The sequence below is a fragment of the Ruditapes philippinarum genome, unplaced genomic scaffold, assembly GCF_026571515.1.
Source record: "Ruditapes philippinarum isolate M1 unplaced genomic scaffold, ASM2657151v2 ctg6132_1_1_1_1, whole genome shotgun sequence".
Lineage (NCBI taxonomy): Eukaryota > Metazoa > Mollusca > Bivalvia > Venerida > Veneridae > Ruditapes > Ruditapes philippinarum.
The window spans coordinates 54,506-78,726 of record NW_026856819.1 but is presented as its reverse complement, the minus strand read 5'-3'; the positions used below and the strand labels follow the sequence as shown (position 1 = coordinate 78,726).

Below are 24,221 nucleotides of genomic sequence, written 5' to 3'. Positions count from 1 at the left end.
TAATAATGATATTCACAAATAAATAACATGCCATAAGGTAGTTTTTTTAATTTGCTAAATACATTTATTTAACTTCTTAAGATTTACCTTCTACATTTGCATTTATGAAGTGACAAATAGTTGAATCACTTCAATAACATTTTAATCACATATATTACTTTATTAGAGCATAATAAATTCCTTTTCAACAATTTATTCTAATTTTGTCCATGATCCCTGTAATAATTTTCAAAAGCTGAAAACAGTACATTTTCTCAGAAAGTGCTGTTTCAGCACTGAACTTCATCAAGTACCAGTAAACATTTGAGAACCAATAAAAAAATAAGCAAACATCAGAGAATGTTTTTGATAAATACTACATAGTCTCTCAATCGGAGCACCTCGGCCATTATTCTTAATAACTTGTCCGAAGTTTGGTGGAAAAGGACCGAGATGATGCGATTGATAGTCTCTATGCTCTGTATCATTTGAAATCATCCAATAAATTACCTGAACATTTTAAATTAAAAAAATCAAAATATTTTCAGTGACACATACCTTCCATATTTCACAAACGGTAATTTGATTAAATTTCAACTCGAAAACACTCTAACATCACACCGTTTGTTTTCCTTATAGACAAATTAATTAGTTACTTTTAAAGTATAAACCATTATTTTGTCACTTGTATCGCTGGAGACAAGAAGCCTAGACCTTTTGTAATCGAAACACAGACCTATAGGATTTTTTATACCATTTTTTCCTGTCAATAGTTCTACTCGATCCTTCCCGTCATGTGACATCAAAAGAACATTGTGTGATAAATTAAAAGCAACACAGAACTGACTCTTGTTTATCTTACAGATACCTTCAGCATGAGAGAATACGTTGTTATCTACATTAATGTTTGTCATGCCTCGCGTTTTTGTCTATGAGAAAGATACCTTTATACGCGTCACTCACAAAAATATCCACTGTCGAAATCGGGAATGCTACACCTACAGGACATTTTATCTCACCATAGTATGATGTTACCATTTTTCCAGTAAGTGAATATACCTCAATATGACCAACACCTTCTTTACGTTTTTCTGATCCGCCACAACAAACATAGATCATCCCGTCATTGTAAGCAATACCCCGACATCTATCACCGACTTCGAACGACTGTTGTAACTCCATTTTATCTTTTTGAGAGATAAACTGGACTTTTCTATCATTAACCAGAGTAACGGCAAGCAATGACGTTCCAATTTGGCAAATGCCATAGGGACTGTCAGCAACATTCAGTGAAGATACGACCTTAAATGATTCATTTATTTTCTTGATCCTCTTGTTTTTGTAATCAGTCATTACAATGCATCCATCTTCACACATACACATGTCAATTATATCGCTATTTTCTTTGTCATCTGCTATCCGTACATTAAATTCAGTACATTTTCCTAATTCAATGGCCGGAAGATGAAGTATGTTTCCAATAGTGTTGCATTCCGAATCAGTCCTCTGTCGGTATGGATCAAACCGTAATGTGCCAGTTTTGCTTGACCCTTCAAATTCCTTTAAACAGTGTCTTGTATTTTTATATTTCTCCATAATTCTCTTTATTTGTACATATTTCTCTGATTTGTTTTCATGTTTGGCAGCATTTATCTTCTGTAGACTTTCTTGTAGTACAACAATCCGCGCATCAACTTCTTTCATGTTTGACTCTATATGTTGCAGTTTGGTCTGAAAGGTTGCATCCACTTCTTGAAGAAGTTCCATTTCCATCTTGTCTAGACGGTCGTTAATATTCTTCCTTTCTGATTTTATTTCTTTAATCAATAGACTTTTTTCTTTCTTTGCATAATCCAGTTCCTTCACTTTCTTTTGTTTTAACGTCATGAAGCGAGATTCAAGTGTGTTTATTTCGGTTTCGAGGAGCTTCATTGCCTGAATGGTATCAGTCTTACACGCTAAGTCTGGTATGAAGGTAATGTCTGTACAGCTTCTGTAATGATATAAACCTCAGATACAATCGTTTTAACAGTTATTCATACATTTGCATTTATGTCTATAATTACTTTGTTTATTCTACAATTTAATGTTCACCAGTGTAAAGATTATGATATTAATCGCCCTGATTAAAATTATATCACTCACTGTATCACCTTCTGCGACCGAAATAACTTTTCCATTTTTCGTTTGTTTGTGTATTACCACAGAAGATACAAAGCTCAAGGAAAACAAGTAACATATAATTATCATGTTATTTGTTTTGATTATTGCTTCTGAAGGATCACACTTTATCCAGATGTCTAATTACGGTAATAGGTATTACGTTTTAGATTGATACTTTTATTGAAATACAATATTATCATTTTACTGAAGTTGTAAGAATGATCCACCACTTTGATGACTTGAAACTTGATGTACTTATATATGTGAACCGTTCGCACAGCTGTTGACGGCGTGATGTCAACTCAACTAAGATTGTTCCCGCGCATAATTAAAATCATCAAAATACTGTTTTTTATGCTCCCCGAAAAATTTCAGGGGAGCATATAGTCGTCGGGTTGTCTGTCCGTCCGTCCGTCCGTACGAACGAACTACGTACGTACGTCCCGAATTCGTGTCCGGCCCATGACTTTTTTATTTGAAGTCGGATTTTAAAATTATTTCACAGAAATGATCACCATATTGAGACGACGTGTCGTGCGCAACATTTGGGTCGGTACCTTGAAGGTCAAGGTCACAACATTCCCTTGCAGCAAAATCGTGTCCGGTCCATAACTTCATTATTTGAAGTCGAATTTTAAAAATATTTCACAGAAATGATCACCATATTGAGACGACGTGTCGCGCGCAACATTTGGGTCACTACCTTGAAGGTCAAGGTCACAGCATGACCTTGCAGCAAAATCGTGTCCGGTCCATAACTTTGTTATTTGAAGTTGGATTTTAAAAATATTTCACAGAAATGATCACCATATTGAGACGACGTGTCACGCGCAACATTTGGGTCGCTACCTTGAAGGTCAAGGTCACAGCATGACCTTGCAGCAAAATCGTGCCCGGTCCATAACTTTGTTATTTGAAGTCGGTTTTAAAAAATATATTCCACAGAAATGATCACCATATTGAGACGATGTGTCGCGTGCAACATTTGGGTCGGTACCTTGAAGGTCAAGGTCACAGCATGACCTTGCAGCAAAATCGTGTCTGGCCCATAACTTCGCTATTTGAAGTTAGATTTAAAAAGTATTTCACAGAAATGATCATCATGTTAAGATGACGTGTCATGCACAACATTTAAGTCGCTACCTTGAAGGTCAAGGTCACAGCATGACCTTGCAGCAAAATCGTGTCCAGCCCATAACTCCCTTATTTGAAGTCAGATTTTTAAACTATTTCACAGAAATGATCACCATATTAAAATGGCGTGTCATGCGTAACATTTTGCTCGCTACCTTGAAGGTCAAGGTCACAGCATGACCTTGCAGCAAAATTGTGTCCGGCACAAAACTTTATTATTTGAAGTCGAATTTTACAACTATTTCACAGAAATGATCACTACAATGAGACATTGTGTCACACGCAACATTTTGGTCGCTACTTTGAAGGTCAAGGTCAGGTATGACCTTGCAGCAAAATCGTGTCCGGCCCATAACTTTCTTACTGGAAGTCGGATTAAACAACTATTTCACAGAGATGATCACCATATTGAATCGACGTGTCGCATGCAACATTTGGGTCACTACCTTGAAGGTCAAGGTCACAGCATGACCTTGCAGCAAAATAATGTCAGGCGCATAACTTTGTTATTTGAAATCGGATTTTACAACTATTTCATAAAAAGATCACCATATTGAGACAATGTGTCGTGCACAATATTTGGGTTGTTTTTACACTTTGAACTTTGTCTGTGACATAACTCTGACACAACAAGAGGTATACCTTCCTGTGTCCAAAACCTATTCGGGGAGCATCACCCGGTTCAACCGGCTCTTGTTTTTTTGGTATATCGACATTAAAAATAAGTGATTGTTTTTTCTGCTTTTTTGAGATTATGCAATGTTTGTCACACAACCGGAGCATCTCGGATATTATTCATAATAACCTCAAACTAAATACGGAGTGAAATGAACTCTACCACGTGGTTTTAAATCTAAATACTCACAGAGGATGTATTTTTCAGTAATGTTTAACAATTGTATATGTTCGACATCCGAAGGAAAATAAAGTACTTTTTTGTAAACCTATGATTGAAAATATGTCTTACAAACATAATCAATTTAGGAATGCCCATGATGTAGAATTATAAACAAATACAATTTAATGCCAATCGGTAGACATTTTGTACTTTGGTTTCAACAAATATGATAATTAATAAGTATATGAATAATGTACAGTTTAATTTTATATCTATTTATTTGATTTAGATTTACTTTTTCTCAATATATTGGAATTAAATGTTTAAGTTAGTAAACAACTCCCAGCATTAAATAACTATTTGTGAACATGTTAAGTGTCTTCGCGAAGGCTAAAAGAAATACCGTATAAGTTCTGAGCATTCTTACTAGCAATTTGAATTCGGGGTCCTTATCCGAAGCTTGACGGAGACGGCCGCCGAGTAGATGCATTGGTTTCTCACACAGAGATGTCCAGTGTTTCACTTGTGCTGAGATACGAGTTCGTATCATTTTCAATATAAACATTCATTTTGTTATCTTTCTCTTAATGATTTATGGCAAAAAAGTGAAGAATAAATATATTTGTGTAGTGTAATTCTGTAATAAGGAACAACACACGTTTCCTAAATACCCAATCTTGTGTTACAAAATACAATATCATATTGTTTGATTGTATATGTAGATTTTACGCTGAATTTAAAACTATTTTGTCATATCTGGGCGGCTGATCCACCTAACCGGCTTTATCCAGTAATTACCAACCTCTCTGAAAGTGACCGACTACTTATCCTACATGATTTCTGAAACGGCGGCGAGGGAAAAATTATTGTTAGACTCTGAGATAATTGTCAAGGAAAAAATAAGCTTCGTCAGAAAATATCACCAGCGAGCCCTGAATTACTAATCCGACGCTCTCCCAATTGGTCTGTTCTATCACACATCTTTCTGTTATCCTTCTACGGCTATTTAAATATCTGGGAAAAGTGATCCCTCGGAATTTATATATTTATATCTCTAATATTATAATAAGAGGATATGTTTTCGTTTGAGTGAAATTTGAAATATATATCTTCACGAAGCATGATAAAATGCCACATATTTTCACGGGCCGGGGCGGCGAGTGAAAATATGTGGCATTTTATCATGTCTCGTGAAAATAATGTGAGGTTAGGTAATTTTCAATTACATTAGCTTCTTACTTAGTTAACATAATGATAACGGTAATTAAGTATTACTAGCACCATGGATAATTGCCATAATTATTGTTCCATTTTTACTTACATTTATTGAGGTCAATATCACATGTGTACATGTATAATTTAAGAAATCATAACACGAGAGATGATATTTACGTAAATACATATTGTCATGCCTTAATAGCGAGCTCGACGAGCTGGCCCGAAGGGCCTGCTCGCAAAGCGAGCTTTACAGTAACGCGAGTACCTGCTAAGTGATGGTTTTGAAAACTTTCGTCCAAAGTAACGAATTTGACACATCGCAACCTTTCGAATTTAAAGATAACGATAAAAACTGAGGAATTCTGACTGAAAACGGATGTGTAGACTGGTCACCCGCGCACGTCTATGGGAACCATAATAAGACAGAAAACCAGAATAACGGAAGCTGTGAAATATCGAAGAAAATTGAAGGCGCCATTTTGTTTGAAAAATCTGATAAATTAAAACAATTTTTTGTCGAATTTTGTTGTGAAAACTATCGAGAATGGAAGAAAATGGTCTAACTAAGAAAATGAATCCGAACACCAATATCTTTTATTCAGTCGTTAACGCTGTACAGACGTTTAAAGTATTGTTTACGTGACGTCACAATGTAGCGCCAAACAGCACCTAATGCATTACCTCCACTTTGAAGAGTACTCAAATAGACTAGAACTACTGTCAACCGCATTGAAACTGAGGGGCGCGGGTTCAAGCCCCAGAAGAGGCAACTTTTTTTTTTCTTTCTTTTTTTTCTTTGAACATTATTTGTGTCTCTCAGATCACAATTGATAAGAAAAAAGTGTTTCATTTTAATTATAAAATTATTATTGGTATATTTTGGCTAAATTGTGCCAAATCTATTATCAAATATGGTACCTGATATTTTCAAAGTCTAATAAAATAAAAACTAGACGGTAAAAGTATTTTATATTTGACAAGCGCATCCAATTTATATTTGTCGAGCTCGCTATCAACGTTTTCAAAACTCGTTATTCATTTCACGACAGGGACGGGGCCATATTTAACACAGTACGTGTGACGTCACACGCACTCGTCACTGCATTTGAGATTATTTCATACTATTTCACGTACATCGAGCTCGCTTTGAGGCTTTGCCTTTTTCATATTACTTTACAAATTGTTAGAAAAATACCTGTTTCTACTAAGCTCATCGTTAATTTTATTCATCTTGACTTCTTTGTTATGAAATACGAGTTTATGTTATAAAATTTCTCAATTTCCTAGTCCATGTCCGCCATTTTGTCATACTTCCGGTTTCCGGTTTAGTTCTATTTATAATCTCAATTCGAGGTCAGATTCATGTAAATGATTTCGGAGGCAAAGTTGATTAATAGATTAAATGTTATGTATTAATTATTGATTTAAATTGTATTTTTGTTCTTATAATGAGATATTATGACATATTTATTTTCTATTGTAACCTCGAACCACCTAATTTGCATACCAAAATATGTTGGTACTCATTTGCATACCCAAAGCTGATACCAGCGTTCGAATACCAAAAAATCACTTTGCCTCTGTCCTTACAGTAGAATAGACGTACAAATTTTGTCTCATCCAATTCTTTCGTAAATTCTGATAAAAGTTTCATTCATTACTAAATTTTATCTTGAAAAGGTATCTTGTAATAGATTATTTTAAACTTGTTGCCGGAAGTTCAGTATCGGTAACGATTTTGTTTACAAACTGTCAAAATTCTGACTTAGTCTTTTTGGGCACATATTTCGGTATTTCGTATATTTGACGGCACTTTTAGTAACAGATAATCGATCTGACCTCGAGCTATTATAGTTTTTCACATTTATGCCATTTATTTATGCTGAAATCGTTACAGTATTTATTGATTCATGCATTTGGTCTGAATCCCAGCCAGAGTTATTTGTTAAGGCCGTTTACAAAAATAAATCATAATTTAAACCGAAAGGAATGGCTTTGTCCTGAATTTAGTTAGTTTTCCATGTGTTATTTTTAATTGGCCGCTACCAGGCTTGTGGTTTACGCTACCAGTAAACTGTTTAATTATTTATTTACGTTGATACCGATTAACTTTAGCAATTTATTTGAATAATTGCTGATGTAGTACCCTTGCACTTTGAAGTAAAAAGTACCCATTAAAACAACCTGACTATAAAAATCTGAGAAAACTTGGTTAAGAGAGTAAAACAGGTGATAGTCGAGAGAAAAGTCATACACACGAGACAGGGGCGCTACATAAAATGGTGGCAGCGGTGCTGATACCAAGTACCTCCAGGAACTAGTAACCAATACCTATAACCTCGCAGTCCTACCAGAGATAGACTGTTACCAAGTCTTTGTACATTTGCTATTTTTTCATGTAATTAAATAATACGGCATTTTAGAATTTTCAGTGCAGTTTGATCATCAAGGCTATTCCCAAGCCTTTGGCAAGTATAAACAAGTAGTAGTGATAGGTTTTATTTATTCTTTTAAATTAGTACAAAGCCAATACCACCAGTGTGATAAGCCAATTCCAGGCTTTGGTAATTTTGTGTTTGAAAAATTAACATTTATCGTTGGCACGTTGAGCTTGGTGTATCTTTTTTGGATACATTTCATAGAGCCGTGCCCAGTACACTTTTTATTAAATAAGTTTAGTCTACCAACACTGATTAAAGCCAATACCAGGCTCGGGTAGTAATAGAGTAGCCATTACCAGGTTACTGTAGTATCAGCCATCTACCAGGCTTAGGTAAATAAAAATATACATACAATATTATAGAAGTTAAGTACAACCATCCAAAAAAAGTCACAGTGATATTGTAACTTCCAGACCATTACTATAACCTTTTAAGTGTTTTCTAACTGTTTCCAAGTTAGACTTTAACTTCCAAGACATTGCCATAATTGTTTTGTTTAATATACAAAAAGAGTATATATTTTTTATCAGTAAATAAATTATCACACAATTATATTTGTGGTGTGAATTGTAAAATACAGAATTTATATATTTTTATATAATTAAGTAAAATATTAGAACTTAACATAAATTGAAATATTACTTAAATAAAAACCTTAGTTACCAGTATGGATTTTTTCGCTGGACCCGGCTGACATTCCATGTACAGACAATGACCAGTCTACCAGTGACCAGCCAATGATACCAATATACATGTCCAGTAGACCACCTTGAAGACCCCACAACAACAAAACCACATCAGTACAACTATACCTACAGTTGGGACAGAGGCGGAGTCAAAAACAAAGTCAAAATCAAAGTCAAAATCAAGGTCTGAAGGTTGCGGTGATATGGCTGGAGTTGACTTAGTGGCAACTGGACAAATGACCAGTTGGTACTTGGGACACCTTCCGGTGAAGTGACCTGGCGCAGGCGTCCAGGGGTGGATAACGAAGTTTCGGATGACCAGGGAATTATCAACCCTGGCAGTATATTACACCGGACTCAATGGAGAAGCCAGGGCCTCGGGGTGTCAGGAATAAAGCCTTGCAAGGTGGAACTGATGGGGTGGGGGTATATAGGGATATTTTTTGATACTAGACATAATAATTTACAGATCAGTTTCAAATAATAATTGAGAGGACCTTTGACCGATGGTATTATAGACCAGTGTTCAGGTACCTAGGGATTTAACCGGCAGGGGTAGGGAGCCGGAAGGGGGGTATATTTACCTCTGATTATGCAGAGTCTGGCCCGTTGGGTGTTTTCCGGTATAGGAGAGGGAAACCGTGGGCTTTAGGGGCAAGCAGCTACCGGTATCCTTGGCCCTCCATGCCCGATGAGTGGTGTAGACCTTGAAAGATTCTGGTATGATTCCAAGGGGATTATGGAGATGTTTGGAAGACAATTAACTGCAGACATACCACTTAGACCAGTACCATCAACACGACAAGTACCATCAACACATCATCAGACATATGAAGCTCCCCGCAACAACCTTAAACCTCCAACTTATGATGGCACAACCGAACTTAACTCATATATTTACACAATTTGAGATGACCAGTGAATTAAATGAGTGGTCTTATGAAAAGAAAGCACTCCAATTAGCTGTATCCTTAAGAGGTAGAGCTGCCCGAAATATTAAATGACATTCCTACTGACAGACGTAGAGACTATAACTTAATAATTGAAAGCCTAGTGGATAGATTCCAACCACAGAACCAAAGAAAACTTCATGTTGCGAAGTTAAGAGCCAGAATTCGTAGACGTAATGAATCACTTGAATGACCTGGCCAATGATATCAAAAAGATGACCAGATTAGCTTACCCAGATTTAAATATGAAATGCAGAGAAGAAATGGCATTAGAATGCTTTGCTGAAGCCTTAAATGATGACAGTTACGAAGAGACTTAATTGTAGGTGGTCCTAAAACTATGTCAGAAGCACTGAGGTTAGCCACTGAAGCAGAACTTAGTTATTCTAGAAGAAGCCATTCTTATTCTAGAATGATTCAAAATGACCCAAATGAAGCCCTATTAAGAAGAATAGAAGAATTAGAAAGAAGTGCTGAAAACCAAGCATTTCACAGAATTGCCAAATTGAAGATTTTCCTGAAGAGAAACAAAAATTTTCAAGACCTCCAGTTAGAAACCCCAGAACAAATCCAAATCAAGACTAGCAGGTGTTTTGTTACTATTGTAATGAACCAGGCCATATCAAAAGAGATTGCCCTTTACTTAAAGAGCCTAAAAATCACCCTATAATAAATATCATAACCCACAGTACAACGGTTCATACCAAACAAAATAATTTCAGTAGACCAAATAGTAACAGAAGTTACCACCAAGGTTCCAAAATGGGAAAACCAGGGAAACTTTCAGTAGCTGATGGTGAGGTCAACCTTCAGCTAAAAAATAGAGCATACAATTTTCAAAAAGGACCTTTAAATTATTATGATTCAAGGGAGACAAATCCAAAAATCTCCATATATAAACAATTTTAATACATATTTTTTTGCCCTTGACTGTTAAAAATTTACCTTTAGTTGCACTTTTAGATACTGGAAGTGCTGTTAGCATATTGAAATATGAAAACTGGAAAATGATACCAGACAAAGAAAGACCACCTCTCTACAAGTGACCCAATACAATATTTAAAAAGCAGCTGATGGTGGAAAATATACAGAATTATGGCTTTGTGACCTTACAAATTGATATAAATGGGCTTAAAATTTGACCATGAAATTTGATAGCAGAAATTGATGTTCCATGTATACTAGGTTGGGATTTTATGCATTTACATAATTTGACCTTGTCAATGGGAAACAGGTGAAGTCCAATGCCAGGGACAGATACTTAAATGTTTTAAAAGAGTATCAATTACCAATAGTTCATAGAATCCAAGCAACTGAAACCTTTAAATTGCCTCCTACTAGTGAAACAATTATAAATGGGGACCTTTGACATAGAAACTCCTTATTTTAGGACTGGTTTAACAGACAATTATGAAGAAAGATTACTTTCTGAGGGTGTTATTGTGGCCAAAGCTTTGGTAGATACAAACCAAGATAAAATACCTATAAAGACTTATAAATCTAAATGAAAAACCTATAACCATTTATGAGCATATGAATATAGCTACATGTACACCTGTAACCCCAGTTGAACAGACCCAGAGAGTAAATCACATAACTTTAGAACAAACTGAAAAACCTTCCCTTCCAGACCATGTGAAGCCAGTTTATGGATGAATGTAAGAGTAACCTTAGCCTAGATGAACAGAACCAAGTAGAACAGTTATTATTCAAGTATCAACATATCTTCAGCAAGTCTAAATCTGACTTAGGGAACACAGACCTTATAAAGCATAAAATTAACACTGGATTGGCACCACCTATTAAACAACAAATACCGCAGACTTCCTCAAAAAGTACAAGAAGAAGTTAACAAAGAAGTTGACAGGTTGTATGATGCTGGACTTATTGAAGAAAGTCATGGACCATGGGCAGCACCTATAGTACCTGTACGCAAGCCCGATAACTCCATCAGATTGGCCATAGATTATCGCAAACTAAATGCAGTTACATTAAAAGACAGTTATCCCTTACCCTAGAATTCAAGATTGTCTAGACTGCCTTAAAGGAGCCAAATTTTACAGTTTCTTTAGATTGTTCTTCAGGTTTTCATCAAGTTCAAATGGAACCTAATGACATGGATAAAACCAGTTTTTGTATGCCAAAAAGGACAATATCGCTTCAAAGTTTTCTCAGTTTTGGACTTACCAAATGCTGTAGCTACTTTCCAAAGACTTATGGAATTTATTATGTCTGGCCTACAATATCAAACAGTACTTATATATGTTGATGACATATTAATATTCACCACTGACTTTGAAACACATTTAGCTCAGTTAGAAGAGGTTCTCAGAAGACTAGAAACAGCAAATCTTAAAGTAATGCCAAAGAAAGTTCATCTATTTCAAGTTCAATTACATTTTCTAGGCCATATTGTTAGCCAAAATGGTGTTGTTCCAAATGATGAAAAGGTCAAGGTTGTAAAAGATTGGCCTATACCAAAGAACTCAAAGCAATTATCTTCATTTTTGGGTCTTGTTTCCTATTACAGACGTTCAATAGAAGGATTTGCTAAAATAGCTCAATCCTTTACATCAACTTACACATAAAAATACAAAGTTCATTTGGACTGAAGAATGCCAGACAGCATTCAAACAAGTTAAAAAAAAAATTGACAGAAGCACCAATATTAGGTTATCCTAATTCCCATGACTTATACATATTAGATACTGACTGTAGCTCATATTGCCTCGGAAGTGTGCTACAACAAAAACAAGGTGACACTATACGTGTCATAGCCTATTACAGTCGTACCTTAAACCATCCTGAGAAGCAAATACTGTGTAACACGTAAAGAACTATTAGCAATAGTTGAATCAGTGAAGCATTTTCACAATTATTTATATGGGGTTCATTTTTTAATTAGAACCGATCATTCAGCATTATCATGGGCTTTGAAATTTCAAACCCCTATGGGACAATTGAGTAGATGGATAAATACCCTTAGTTTATATGATTTTGATGTAGAACACAGAAGTGGTGTTCGCCATAGAAATGCAGATGCATTATCAAGAAAACCTTGTGGAGATTGTAAATACTGCAACAAAACTTGAAACTAATGACAAAGATGAATCTGAGTCAGATCAATGTCTTGGTTCACGTGTTGGGTCTGTTACTACATCCATTCGAGAAGTAAAAATTGAATGATAAAGAAATGACCAAGTGTGAAGAAAACAGCAAAAGTAATAGCAATGAAGATACAGACTTCCTGACAAGGGCCCTGGAAGGTGGTCTGTTAGTAAATGCAATAGAAAGAGAGGGCGAGAATTCCAATAGGACCTCTGACCCCCTGAGGAATTCTGTTAGTCTGCAAGATAACTTGTAAGAAGTGGATTGGAAAGCAACCCAGCAGGCTGACCCTGAAATTGGAAAGATTCAAGATAATTTATCACAAAATAACAGACCTACAGCCAATGACATTTCACATTTAGGTAGAGAATATAAAGCTTATTGGTCTCAATGGCCAAGTTTAATACTTCATGATGATGTGGTGTACAGAAACACATACCAATAAATTGGGGGAGGAGCAATTTCAAATTATTGTGCCAAAAGTTGTTAGAAATACAGTACTTAAATACGTACATGACCATAAAACTGCCGGACACTGACGATGAAGACCACCTGTACCTTAAATGACAGCCTCAAGATATGCAGAGGAACACAGACACAGACAGAATAAATTTGGTATTTTTTTTTTTTTAACAAGATAAACAAACTCAATAAAATATTGTTAAGGTATTAAGTATTTAATGTATTATTTGTTTTTGTAAATTATTAGGTCTTCATGGTAGTGTCCTTCCATCTCCATCTTCATTATCATCTATAAATTTTTGTCTAAGTACCATTTCACATCATAGTAATAAATTAAGTATTTGTAAATTTTTATTTTTTTTACTTCTAGTCAGTCATAGTCATGTCTACATTTGTCTTAAATTAAATATACAGGGTTGTGTCCGTCCGAGTAAAATATGTTATTAAATGCAATTTAATTCCGTCCAAATACATATATAAAACAATATCATTAATTGTCATACTATTTGAATTATACTTGAAATTGTTTGTTAATTAAACAATTTTTTATGTTAGTGTTAATTCTAGTCTATTCTCTAGTCATGATAGAAGGCACAGTATTTGTTGTGATAAAATTTAATTTTTTTTCATGTAAAGTAGTTATCAGTTATTGAATGACCTGGTTGTCTTCCCATTGTATGCGAATATATAAAAAAAAATAATAAGTCAATTGTTGGATGTCTTTTCAAACTTTTCCTCAAGTTGTTGTTTTCTTTTAAGTTCCTAATGTCCTTCCATATTCTTCTTGTCTTTAAAGTAGTTGTAAGTCATTTCAATTACATAAGTAATGCATTACTAGCAAAATGAATCACTATTAAATTTTCAGTCTTCATTAACTATTTGTTTTAAATGTAATGTAATCTTCAAAATGTTGTTTGTTTATGGTATGATATCCATAATAGAAGTATTTTTAACAAACAATTCAATTAAACAATAACTTTTATAGATATTAAATTGTTGTTGCATAAATGCTATATTATGCTATATGTATAATGCCCTAAAATTTAAGTGCATTTAAGTTAACATGTTTCAAATTTCAATTACCACAATGTCTCTGTAATGTGATAGCACATTACTAATGTATCGTTAACAAAAATTGTTTTTTAAACAAATGTGTTTAAACATTTTTATTGCATAATAGTATTATGTATGACTGTTCAGCCTACATGTAATTGTATGTAACTTAATTGACATAATGTAAGAGTATGAATGTATGAGTAAACTATTCCAAGTTGCATGGAATAGCCGATATGTTTTACTGTTATATCCGATACCTGTTATTATTGTTAAATTTATTGTTAAAAACTTTTAAGTATAAAAATTTTAATTGTTGTTAAAGTTTAATTAACATGGTGCTTTCAATTTCGAGGACGAAATTTGTTCAGGAGAGAGGGTAATGTGAGGTTAGGTAATTTTCAATTACATTAGCTTCTTACTTAGTTACATAATGATAACGGTAATTAAGTATTACTAGCACCATGGATAATTGCCAATAATTATTGTTCCATTTTTTACTTACATTTATTGAGGTCAATATCACATGTGTACATGTATAATTTAAGAAATCATAACACGAGAGATGATATTTTACGTAAATACATATTTGTCATGCCTTAATACTTTACAAATTGTTAGAAAAATACCTGTTTCTACTAAGCTCATCGTTAATTTTATTCATCTTGACTTCTTTGTTATGAAATACGAGTTTATGTTATAAAATTTCTCAATTTCCTAGTCCATGTCCGCCATTTTGTCATACTTTCCGGTTTCCGGTTTAGTTCTATTTATAATCTCAATTCGAGGTCAGATTCATGTAAATGATTTCGGAGGCAAAGTTTATTAATAGATTAAATGTTATGTATTAATTATTGATTTAAATTGTATTTTTGTTCTTATAATGAGATATTATGACATATTTATTTTCTATTGTAACCTCGAACCACCTAATTTGCATACCAAAATATGTTTGGTACTCATTTGCATACCCAAAGCTGATACCAGCGTTCGAATACCAAAAAATCACTTTGCCTCTGTCCTTACAGTAGAATAGACGTACAAATTTTGTCTCATCCAATTCTTTCGTAAATTCTGATAAAAGTTTCATTCATTACTAAATTTTATCTTGAAAAGGTATCTTTGTAATAGATTATTTTAAACTTGTTGCCGGAAAGTTCAGTATCGGTAACGATTTTGTTTTACAAACTGTCAAAATTCTGACTTAGTCTTTTTGGGCACATATTTCGGTATTTCGTATATTTGACGGCACTTTTAGTAACAGATAATCGATCTGACCTCGAGCTATTATAGTTTTTCACATTTATGCCATTTATTTATGCTGAAATCGTTACAGTATTTATTGATTCATGCATTTTGGTCTGAATCCCAGCCAGAGTTATTTGTTAAGGCCGTTTACAAAAATAAATCATAATTTAAACCGAAAGGAATGGCTTTGTCCTGAATTTAGTTAGTTTTCCATGTGTTATTTTTAATTGGCCGCTACCAGGCTTGTGGTTTACGCTACCAGTAAACTGTTTAATTATTTATTTACGTTGATACCGATTAACTTTAGCAATTTATTTGAATAATTGCTGATGTAGTACCCTTGCACTTTGAAGTAAAAAGTACCCATTAAAACAACCTGACTATAAAAATCTGAGAAAACTTGGTTAAGAGAGTAAAACAGGTGATAGTCGAGAGAAAAGTCATACACACGAGACAGGGGCGCTACAATATATTATTAAATCTTAACGTAAACAACACTTTAAACGTCTGTACAGCGTTAATGACTGAATAAAAGATATTCACCAAATCTACATCAAATTTTAAGAAATGAATTATCGAATACGGCTGCTACGACATTATATTTTTACCTGCATTACATTTTTTTTTACAGGAATACGTTTACTTTTTTAGATCATTCGTGAGAAAGACAATCTGATTACTGTTTTAAATGAGATTTTTGTGTTTTGTCAAATAAATATGTACATTTAAAACTGATTTTTTCGTATTCTGTAAACCTTAGACATTTGTCAAACTACATGTTTCGCATAATAAAAAGAAGGAAGCTGTTAAAATAGGATTTAGCTACTTTTAATGAGACAACCGCCGTTGCTGCAGTGCTTCATTCACGAATTCGGTGTTACCTCATAAAATGCTCTCAATTACGTTTTATCTCAAGTACAACGAATATAAAAATCATAAAGTAATATGTACGTTATTGTATTTAAAGATATCACCGAAACTAGAAATCGCCATTAATACGCTAGTCTTCTTGTCATTTTCACGAATGATCTTGAAAAATAAACATTTTCATGGAAATATTTTTGATGCTAAAGTTTAATCTTTCAACAACCGTATGCGCTAACTCATTTCTTCAAATTTGGTGTACAATAAAAAATATTGGTCCATTTACTTATCGCGGTGCTTATTTTGGCCACTAAATTGCACAATTCTGCGTTACTTTTGCACAATTCCTGTGTATTTTGCACATTACTGCGTTACTGGATATACACGGTGATATTGGTGTTCGGTTTTATTTTCTTAGTAAGACCATTTTCTATCATTCTAGATAGTTATTAAAACAAAATTCAACAAATTTTTTTTTTTTATTTATCAGATTTTTTAAAAAAAAATGGTGACAGAAGTCCCTTCAAATAAATATGAGTTTTGACTCCGCCAACTTTCATATTTATATTTCATATTTACTTTCGTGAAAATATGTGGCATTTTATCATTTTTCGTGAAAATATATACCATATTTCACGAAAAAACGAAAAAATAATCTTTTTATTTAATTTCATTATCAATGAAAAAAAGGTAACGACCCCCTTGCTTGCTACGCAACTGCAATTGTATACCGCGCAGTAATTAGACGCCGCGTGCACGCGGCGTCTAGAAGATATATGCATTCATTCAGTCATCAATGGGAAATATTAGTTTTGTTTTTGTTTAATTTTTTGTTCTAACAAAATTACACAGTTTTCAGATTTTGGGATAAAAATGGCTTTTCTGATGATCAACATGTCCCCGAGCATCATGGAATGAAATAAACTTTCAACAAAAGTGATACTTCCATGGTGAAATATCACATTCTTTTTATTTTAATCTTTTTTTATATTATAATTTACCAATAAAATATCGTGCCAATGAGCCAGTCTGTACTCTAAAGCAGGAAATTATCGAGCGGAATATCCTCGGTTATTATCAATATCAAGAAGAAGGGGCATTCGGAACTGCCTCGGCTATTATCTTTAATAACCTCGGAATCAAGTAGTTCTACCACGTGGTTTCAGATGTAAACAGAAACAGAGATATTGTTAAACGAATTTATATACATTTTGTATTTGACATCTTATGTCTGTTCCGATACTCTTTTGCTTGAAAATATGTCTGACAACAATTTGTAATTTAAATATGCCCACTGATGTTCAACTTTAAACAAATCCGACTAAATGTCAACAGGTTGGTTGTTTGTACATTCGGTTTCTACAACCATAATAATAAATATACCTATGAATTCTGGCGTTTTTCTTACGAAACCCTCACATTTCTTACTATTATAGTAGAATTCGATTAATTATTATTCCTACATGTGTATTTTCTATATTGTATTTATTTGCATAATATTGATGTATGTACTATATTTTGCACATGTTTAAGTATTGTTGGTTAAAACAATAAATAGAGGCCATACCTTATAGTACAGTGTATGGTATGGCCATTAAACACAATTTGATAGTTTGTTATTCCTCACGTGGCTGTTCATAAATATACCTATGAATTCACTTATTTAGGTGGACTTTTACTACATTTATTGGAAATAAACTTGTCAACAACTCCCAGCATTAAATTACTATTTGTTTACATGTTTAGTTTCTTAGCGTAGGTTAGACCGAAATAACGCATCCGTTCTGTGTATTCATACTATTGTTTTCTTATCCGATGACTGACGGAAAGGGCCGAGTAGTTGCGATTGGAAGAAGGGGTTGAGGAAATTAGGGTATAATCAGCGTAATTCCTTCAATTTCCGTAATGCATTTTCAATCTTTATTTAGTGGTCATTGTATCGACGATATATAGAATAATAGAATATGTTTTACATTAAACACGGATAAATGTAAACTTACATTTTGAAAATAATAAAAAAAGGTTAGATTGAAAATCTAAAATTTAGTATACAATCATTTAATTATGCCTCGGTCAGTTGGGGAGTATTTCTTGACACTGTAGGCTAGGTGGATTTTGGTATTTTTTTAACCCTAATACCCTTTTTAGGTGTTTAAACCAGACGTGTAAGCTATTTTCGCGAAAACAAGTTCGCGGCTATGAAAATAAGATTTATTTTTGAAACAGTGCATTTATCTGTTTAAATAAATATGTTAATCATATATTTATGCATTCTTTGAATGTTTTATAGCAAATCAAAATTTCAGAATAAAAAAAATATCTGAAAAAATGCAGTTTGTGCCGAAAATATATACGTACGAACGAACCTCAAATGGCCGTGTAAAGCGTAGAATAAGATCGGGTCTACGAAATTGATACAATGAATTAAAAACGTATTTTTATTGTTATTAATTTTTAACATAAGTTATGAAGCATGTTTACAAAACTTATTTTCGTAGTCGCCTTCTTGACATTTTAGCATGCATTTTTTCTATATACTGAATCATGGTCAGCTCGGCCCCTAAACCGTGCTTGCCACCCCGCCCCCCCCCGTGTCAGTCCCCCCGCCCCAGTGTCAGCTCTGTCCTATTCTAACTCGGCACGGGTCAACTCGGCCCATTATTGTATATTACTGGCAATGATAACTTTTATTACTTTTTATATGTTTTCATCATAACTGTTTCATTGTTCAACATTTTTACAGTAACAGACCTCTACTCAAGGATATTGAAAAGTTTTATTGATGACAGTACCAAATAGTATGTGAATTTTGAGAAAGGAAGAATTTACAATTATATGCATGTTTTACCTACTTCAGATTTTTTTAAAAATAACGTTAAAACAACATTGGTCGTATTAACATTTATTGTCATAAAGATTTAATCTATAAAAACTTGTTTTATGGATCAATATTTAACATATATAGTCTTGATATCTCTTTTTAACAAAGATAATTTCAAACAATACGTACACGCATGGAGCATGGTGCATGTACACTGCCAACTTTTTCAATTTCTGTGTGAAAGTGATCGTCCTTCTGAATACTTAATTTACTCCTTAATTTTTTTTATAAACTAAACAATCTTTATCCTAATAAAGGTTTTTATTAGATGGCCGAGTTGACCCGTGCCGAGTTGCTATAGGGCCGAGTTGACCCTTTACCGTATAGACTATTTGGGTAATGTACCAAATTTACCGAACAAATGTGTAATATTTCATTACAAAACATTTCGTTCTTTATAATTTCATTCATACAAATCATTTATTAACAACAAAAATACGTTTAAAAATTCAATAAAAACTTTCTCACCTCTGTTTTTGTCTTCAATTTTTTTTAAGTATACCAATCATTTCATTTTTATTTGTTACCCAATTTATTTTACTTGGAGCAGACCTTTCAATGCTTGTCAAAACCGACAAACATTGTTTACCGAGTATTCAGAATTTCTGACATGGCATTACTTTGCAAATTTATGCATTAGGTTGTAGACCCAGGCGTCATTGGTTCAATTCCCGGCATCCGAACCCACTTTTGTTCTCAAGTTTGTACAAGCAGCACGGTACATACTAAAAAAAAATGATTACTGCTTCGGATATTCAACTGCAGAGAGCATTTTGCTGATTTTGTACTCTACCTGTGACTATTCACATCATTTTGCAGCGTCTTTGATGTGCAACATCAACATTTAACTTGTATATTATTTATATAGATGCGTCAATATTTGGCGCTACATTGACCTTTTCGAAAACCTAGCTAAACATCCTTATCCGGTACCTTACGGATTTAGCTTTCGGGAATTACACCAAATGAAGTACATAACGCAATTACATGATATTTCTATTTTTCTATCATTATTTTTACAATTTAAGGTGAAAAAAGATGTGTTTGAAAATCCTCACTTTTCCGTTAATATAAAATAAAGATATTTTCTGCGTAAACTTGTGTATTTACTTTATTTTATTTTTTTTGTATGGAATTATTCATACAATTACATTTTATTATTTTGTTACAAAGAAATAACTGTTTTATTTCACTTAGATTATAAATAGGCCAAACACTTATAGTTGGTTATTACACTCCATTAGATGAATTTCCCAGAGGTATGTACAGAAAGTAACCGGTAAACGGCATTTAGCTAGGTTTTCAAATTTAGGAATTGTGACGTCACGTAAACAACTCTTTAAACGTCTGACTGAATTAAAGATACATGTATTGGTGATCGGATTTATTGTCTTAGACCATTTTCTATCATTCTAGATAGTTTTCAAAACGAAATTCAACTTAAGTTGTTTTGGTTTATCAGAGTTTTCAAACAAATGGCGAAAGAAGTCCCTTAAAATAAATATGAGTTTTGACTCCGCCCACTTTCATATTTATATTTCATATTAATTTTTAAAAAAATATGAAATATATTTGACTGATATAAAACCATATTGCATAGGTAAAATTAAATAATGTAATCGTATTTATTATCAAACCAAGTGAAAAACATTGTGTCTGTGCTAAATCCGTAACGATGAAATATATTACGTTAGACTAACCTTACAATTAACACATTTTCGCTCCTGCGGCCCATATGAGTTAATTTAAATAGGGTGAGTATTTTTATCCAAAATAGTATTTCTTTTGACGAAAACTTTTATATTATAATGTTTATATATTATATATACGTTTTATGGAATTAAAAGAAGTAAGCATCTGTTTGAAGGTGAAAAGATTTTTTAAATGTATCCCAGTTTGTATAATTTATTTACAATGCAAAAGTATGTGACATTGTTTTGAAGTAATATGATATATATCATATATAGAAGCAGTGGCTTTGTAGGTAGGTAGCGGGAGGGGGAAACAAACAATATTATATTTAAAACTATAATTTAACCGCGACTGTTCTGAAACTACTGAAACTATAAAAGATAAGATACACGAAAAGTTTTTGAACAGCTAAGCACGGTTTGTTTACTTTTAGTCGTAAAAGTATAGTCGTGAAATTTGTACTGGTGCGACCTTATAGATCATTTGTCAAAGCATGACTGGTTACATAGATTCTAAAATTCAACATTGAAAATGACTTTGCAAATGATTTAATGATCCATCCCCCACCAGGCGGAAAGAAAAGAAACGACATAGCTAACTCGTGGCCACGACATAGTACCTAGTGGCTCCAAGATAAATAAAATACACACATGTCATCTTTGTGCCATCGTATCATACACATGAAACAGTAATAAATCTGTATTCTTTTGAGACCTTTAAGTGATGAAATATTTATTCATTTTTATTCAAGTGGTCCAGGAGCTTATAACAATTTACCAATCCATCGACAAAACTGATAACAGACAGCTATATGGTACTAATGTAGTGAACTATAATATACATTGTATGCAGAATAATGTATGTCACGGCTCAGTACTGTTCATTAATTAGGAGAGATAGTGTGTATAGTGTCCATGGTTTGAGTCCCAGTCAGGCAGCACAAATTCTCACCCTGTGATATGCATATTTATATTTTTCGCTATCAATGGGATAGCCTGCTGGTATATAAGTGATTTCCTGCTACTGTTATTAATGTTTAAAGGAAAATAATAATGATATTCTAATTAAAACCCATCTAGCCCTATTTGAAAGGATTTACAACAGCTGTGTTGCATATTTTATTGTCCGGGGAAGTAACCGCTGCGAAAAAATGTAGTGTATCAGCAACGGTTACTTCCCCTTATGAGTATAAAAAAGCAAGGTCCAAGGAGGTTGGTTAAGCATACGTAAAATATATACTGGTATGAGATTTGTATTTAGAAAACAAGTCATAAAAGTTCACAAATTTTATGCAGTAGATAGAAGCCCGAAATTGTCCAATATGTAAAATATTGTATTTTAAGAGCGTTCATAAATTACTAGTAACTTTAACGATAAAATATCATGTTATCTATCGAAGAAATAGAAAAAAATATGTACTAGACATTTACAATTTTAATGCTCTAGCATTTACTTGCAAATGTGCCATAGGTAGCCTTTTGAATAACTAGATGCCCGTAGCATGAAATTTTCGTACCAATTACAAACTTAAAATGATATACACAAAATATACCAGTTACACAAAATAGTGGACTTGTGTGCTTATAATATACATCCAAATAGTTTGGGTATTTTTACATAAAAATAGTAAAAATAAATTTTTTCTTTTGTGATAAGTTTCCGACCACATAGATCAATTTGTTGGAAATCATTGTCTTAAACTTCCGTAAAACAGTTCCCTCTCCAGCATACAAATTATATTGCCTTTCTTGACGAAGTACTAACAGTTCGCATGGGCCCAGGCTTAATAATGTTATGCTTATGTACGGTATTTATTTTCATGACGCTTGTGAGAGATTCCGTTTCTTACTTCAACTAAAATTTAATTAACCGTTAAAAATTACCCTAATTAAATTTTGATCTTTTTTACGATTGATTATTTCTCAACGGCTTTTTTCATCAAAATTTAATGTTGAGTTGATGGTAGGGTCCGTTCTCAACATTGAAAAATGACAACTTAAGGTTGAGTTCAATGACCCATGGGGTCAATTTGCAAGGGGTCAAAATAATGATACACGGCCTCTACGGCGTATTTTATCCAATAAAATATTATGGAATATTAAAAGAAGAAAAAACTATAACTTACAATGCTATGAATCACTGACAAGTGTTAGTTTTTATTTCTCCCCCCCCCCCCCCCCCATCAATTATGAATAATTTCAACTGAATATTGGATGATACATCACCATGAAGACAAAATTTGTTTGTCATTGAAAACGAAAGTAGAGTTAAATTTCCTACCTGTGTTCAACGGTCATACAAGTTGAGCAGCCAACATTATCATGATCGGGGCAGTAGACATCTATCAATTTTCCTCCATGTTTTTCACATCTTTGTCTTGGTAATTCTTGCTTTTTCCCGCTCGGTTGTTTCACCGTGTCAAGTAACTGATGACCTCTCATTGCTGAAAACTTATTGTGATCACCCAAACATTTTTGACAAAGGTTTTCATCACATTCCACACAGTGTTTGATAGCAGCTACATTCTTTCCTTCTTTAGTACACGGTAAACATGGGAAATCATGTTCTATGTCCGAACCTTGATACAAAGATTGGTTAAATTTACGCCCGTCTACGGCCATTTTAAATTAAGTTTTATAATTTCCTTGTTCCAGTTGCTACGTAAACACACGCATGATCGATATTCATATACATTTACCGTACTGTATAATAAGTTTATGTTATTCGGGGTTGAACAGTTTTGTTTCTTATAATTTACTCATCTGTAAAGGGAAGTATGCGCTTGGTTACTTTCATACAAGAGCAAAACATTACTAGATTTAGTATCAAAATTTGCAAAATGGATTGACCATACAAAGGATTTAATTTGTATTGAAATTTGATTACTATTAGAAGTTTGGTTACGTGTAAATAGCGGAAAAGCGAATGGTTAAATGTTTCAAAATTGTGATTTAAATGTTTTATTTGCTCGTTACGTGATCATTAATCAGTATATCTTTTCCGTTCGTAAACGAAACTGTTTGAGAATGCATGGGCCTGACTTTACGCCATCTGGACATGGGTTTGAATGGGGTTTCATTAAAGAATTCAAGTATCCACGGGCAAAAACGCATTAATTAATTTTACAAAAAAGCGCAATTCTTCAACTTTCATTTTTCATCACTTAGCTGTTTAGTATTACACAAAATAATAAAATTATAATTAAATATATGTAAGCAATCGTGTAGTCAATATAAATCTGCAAATGTTGAAACCAAATATCCCAATATTTTTTATAAATACTCGTAAGTATACAAAAATTCCCTATGACCAAGTGCACACTTTCTTTGAGCAACGATGCATATGAATGCATATATTCTATAATAATCGTGTTTATTTAGATTATTCAAGAAACTGTAAAAAATCGAACATTTTAAACGGCCACTGTCAACATAGACTCTAGGACGGTTGTGGAACCCATCATTTGTCGCACCAACATAATACATGTCATATGGCGAGTTTCCA

The 24,221-nt window shown here is 33.4% G+C and overlaps 1 protein-coding gene across 1 annotated transcript; it reads right to left on the bottom strand.

Annotated features, from left to right (window-relative positions):
• Positions 1 to 519: 519 nt before the first annotated feature.
• Positions 520 to 23,350, bottom strand: LOC132747800 (E3 ubiquitin-protein ligase Midline-1-like). Its single transcript, XM_060737302.1, has 2 exons — positions 22,998 to 23,350; positions 520 to 1,972 (listed from the first exon to the last, which is right to left on the bottom strand). The coding sequence occupies exons 1-2, from the start codon at positions 23,336 to 23,338 to the stop codon at positions 880 to 882; spliced, it is 1,434 nt and encodes a 477-aa protein (XP_060593285.1). The 5' UTR covers positions 23,339 to 23,350; the 3' UTR covers positions 520 to 879.
• Between the last annotated feature and the right edge of the window lie 871 nt (positions 23,351 to 24,221).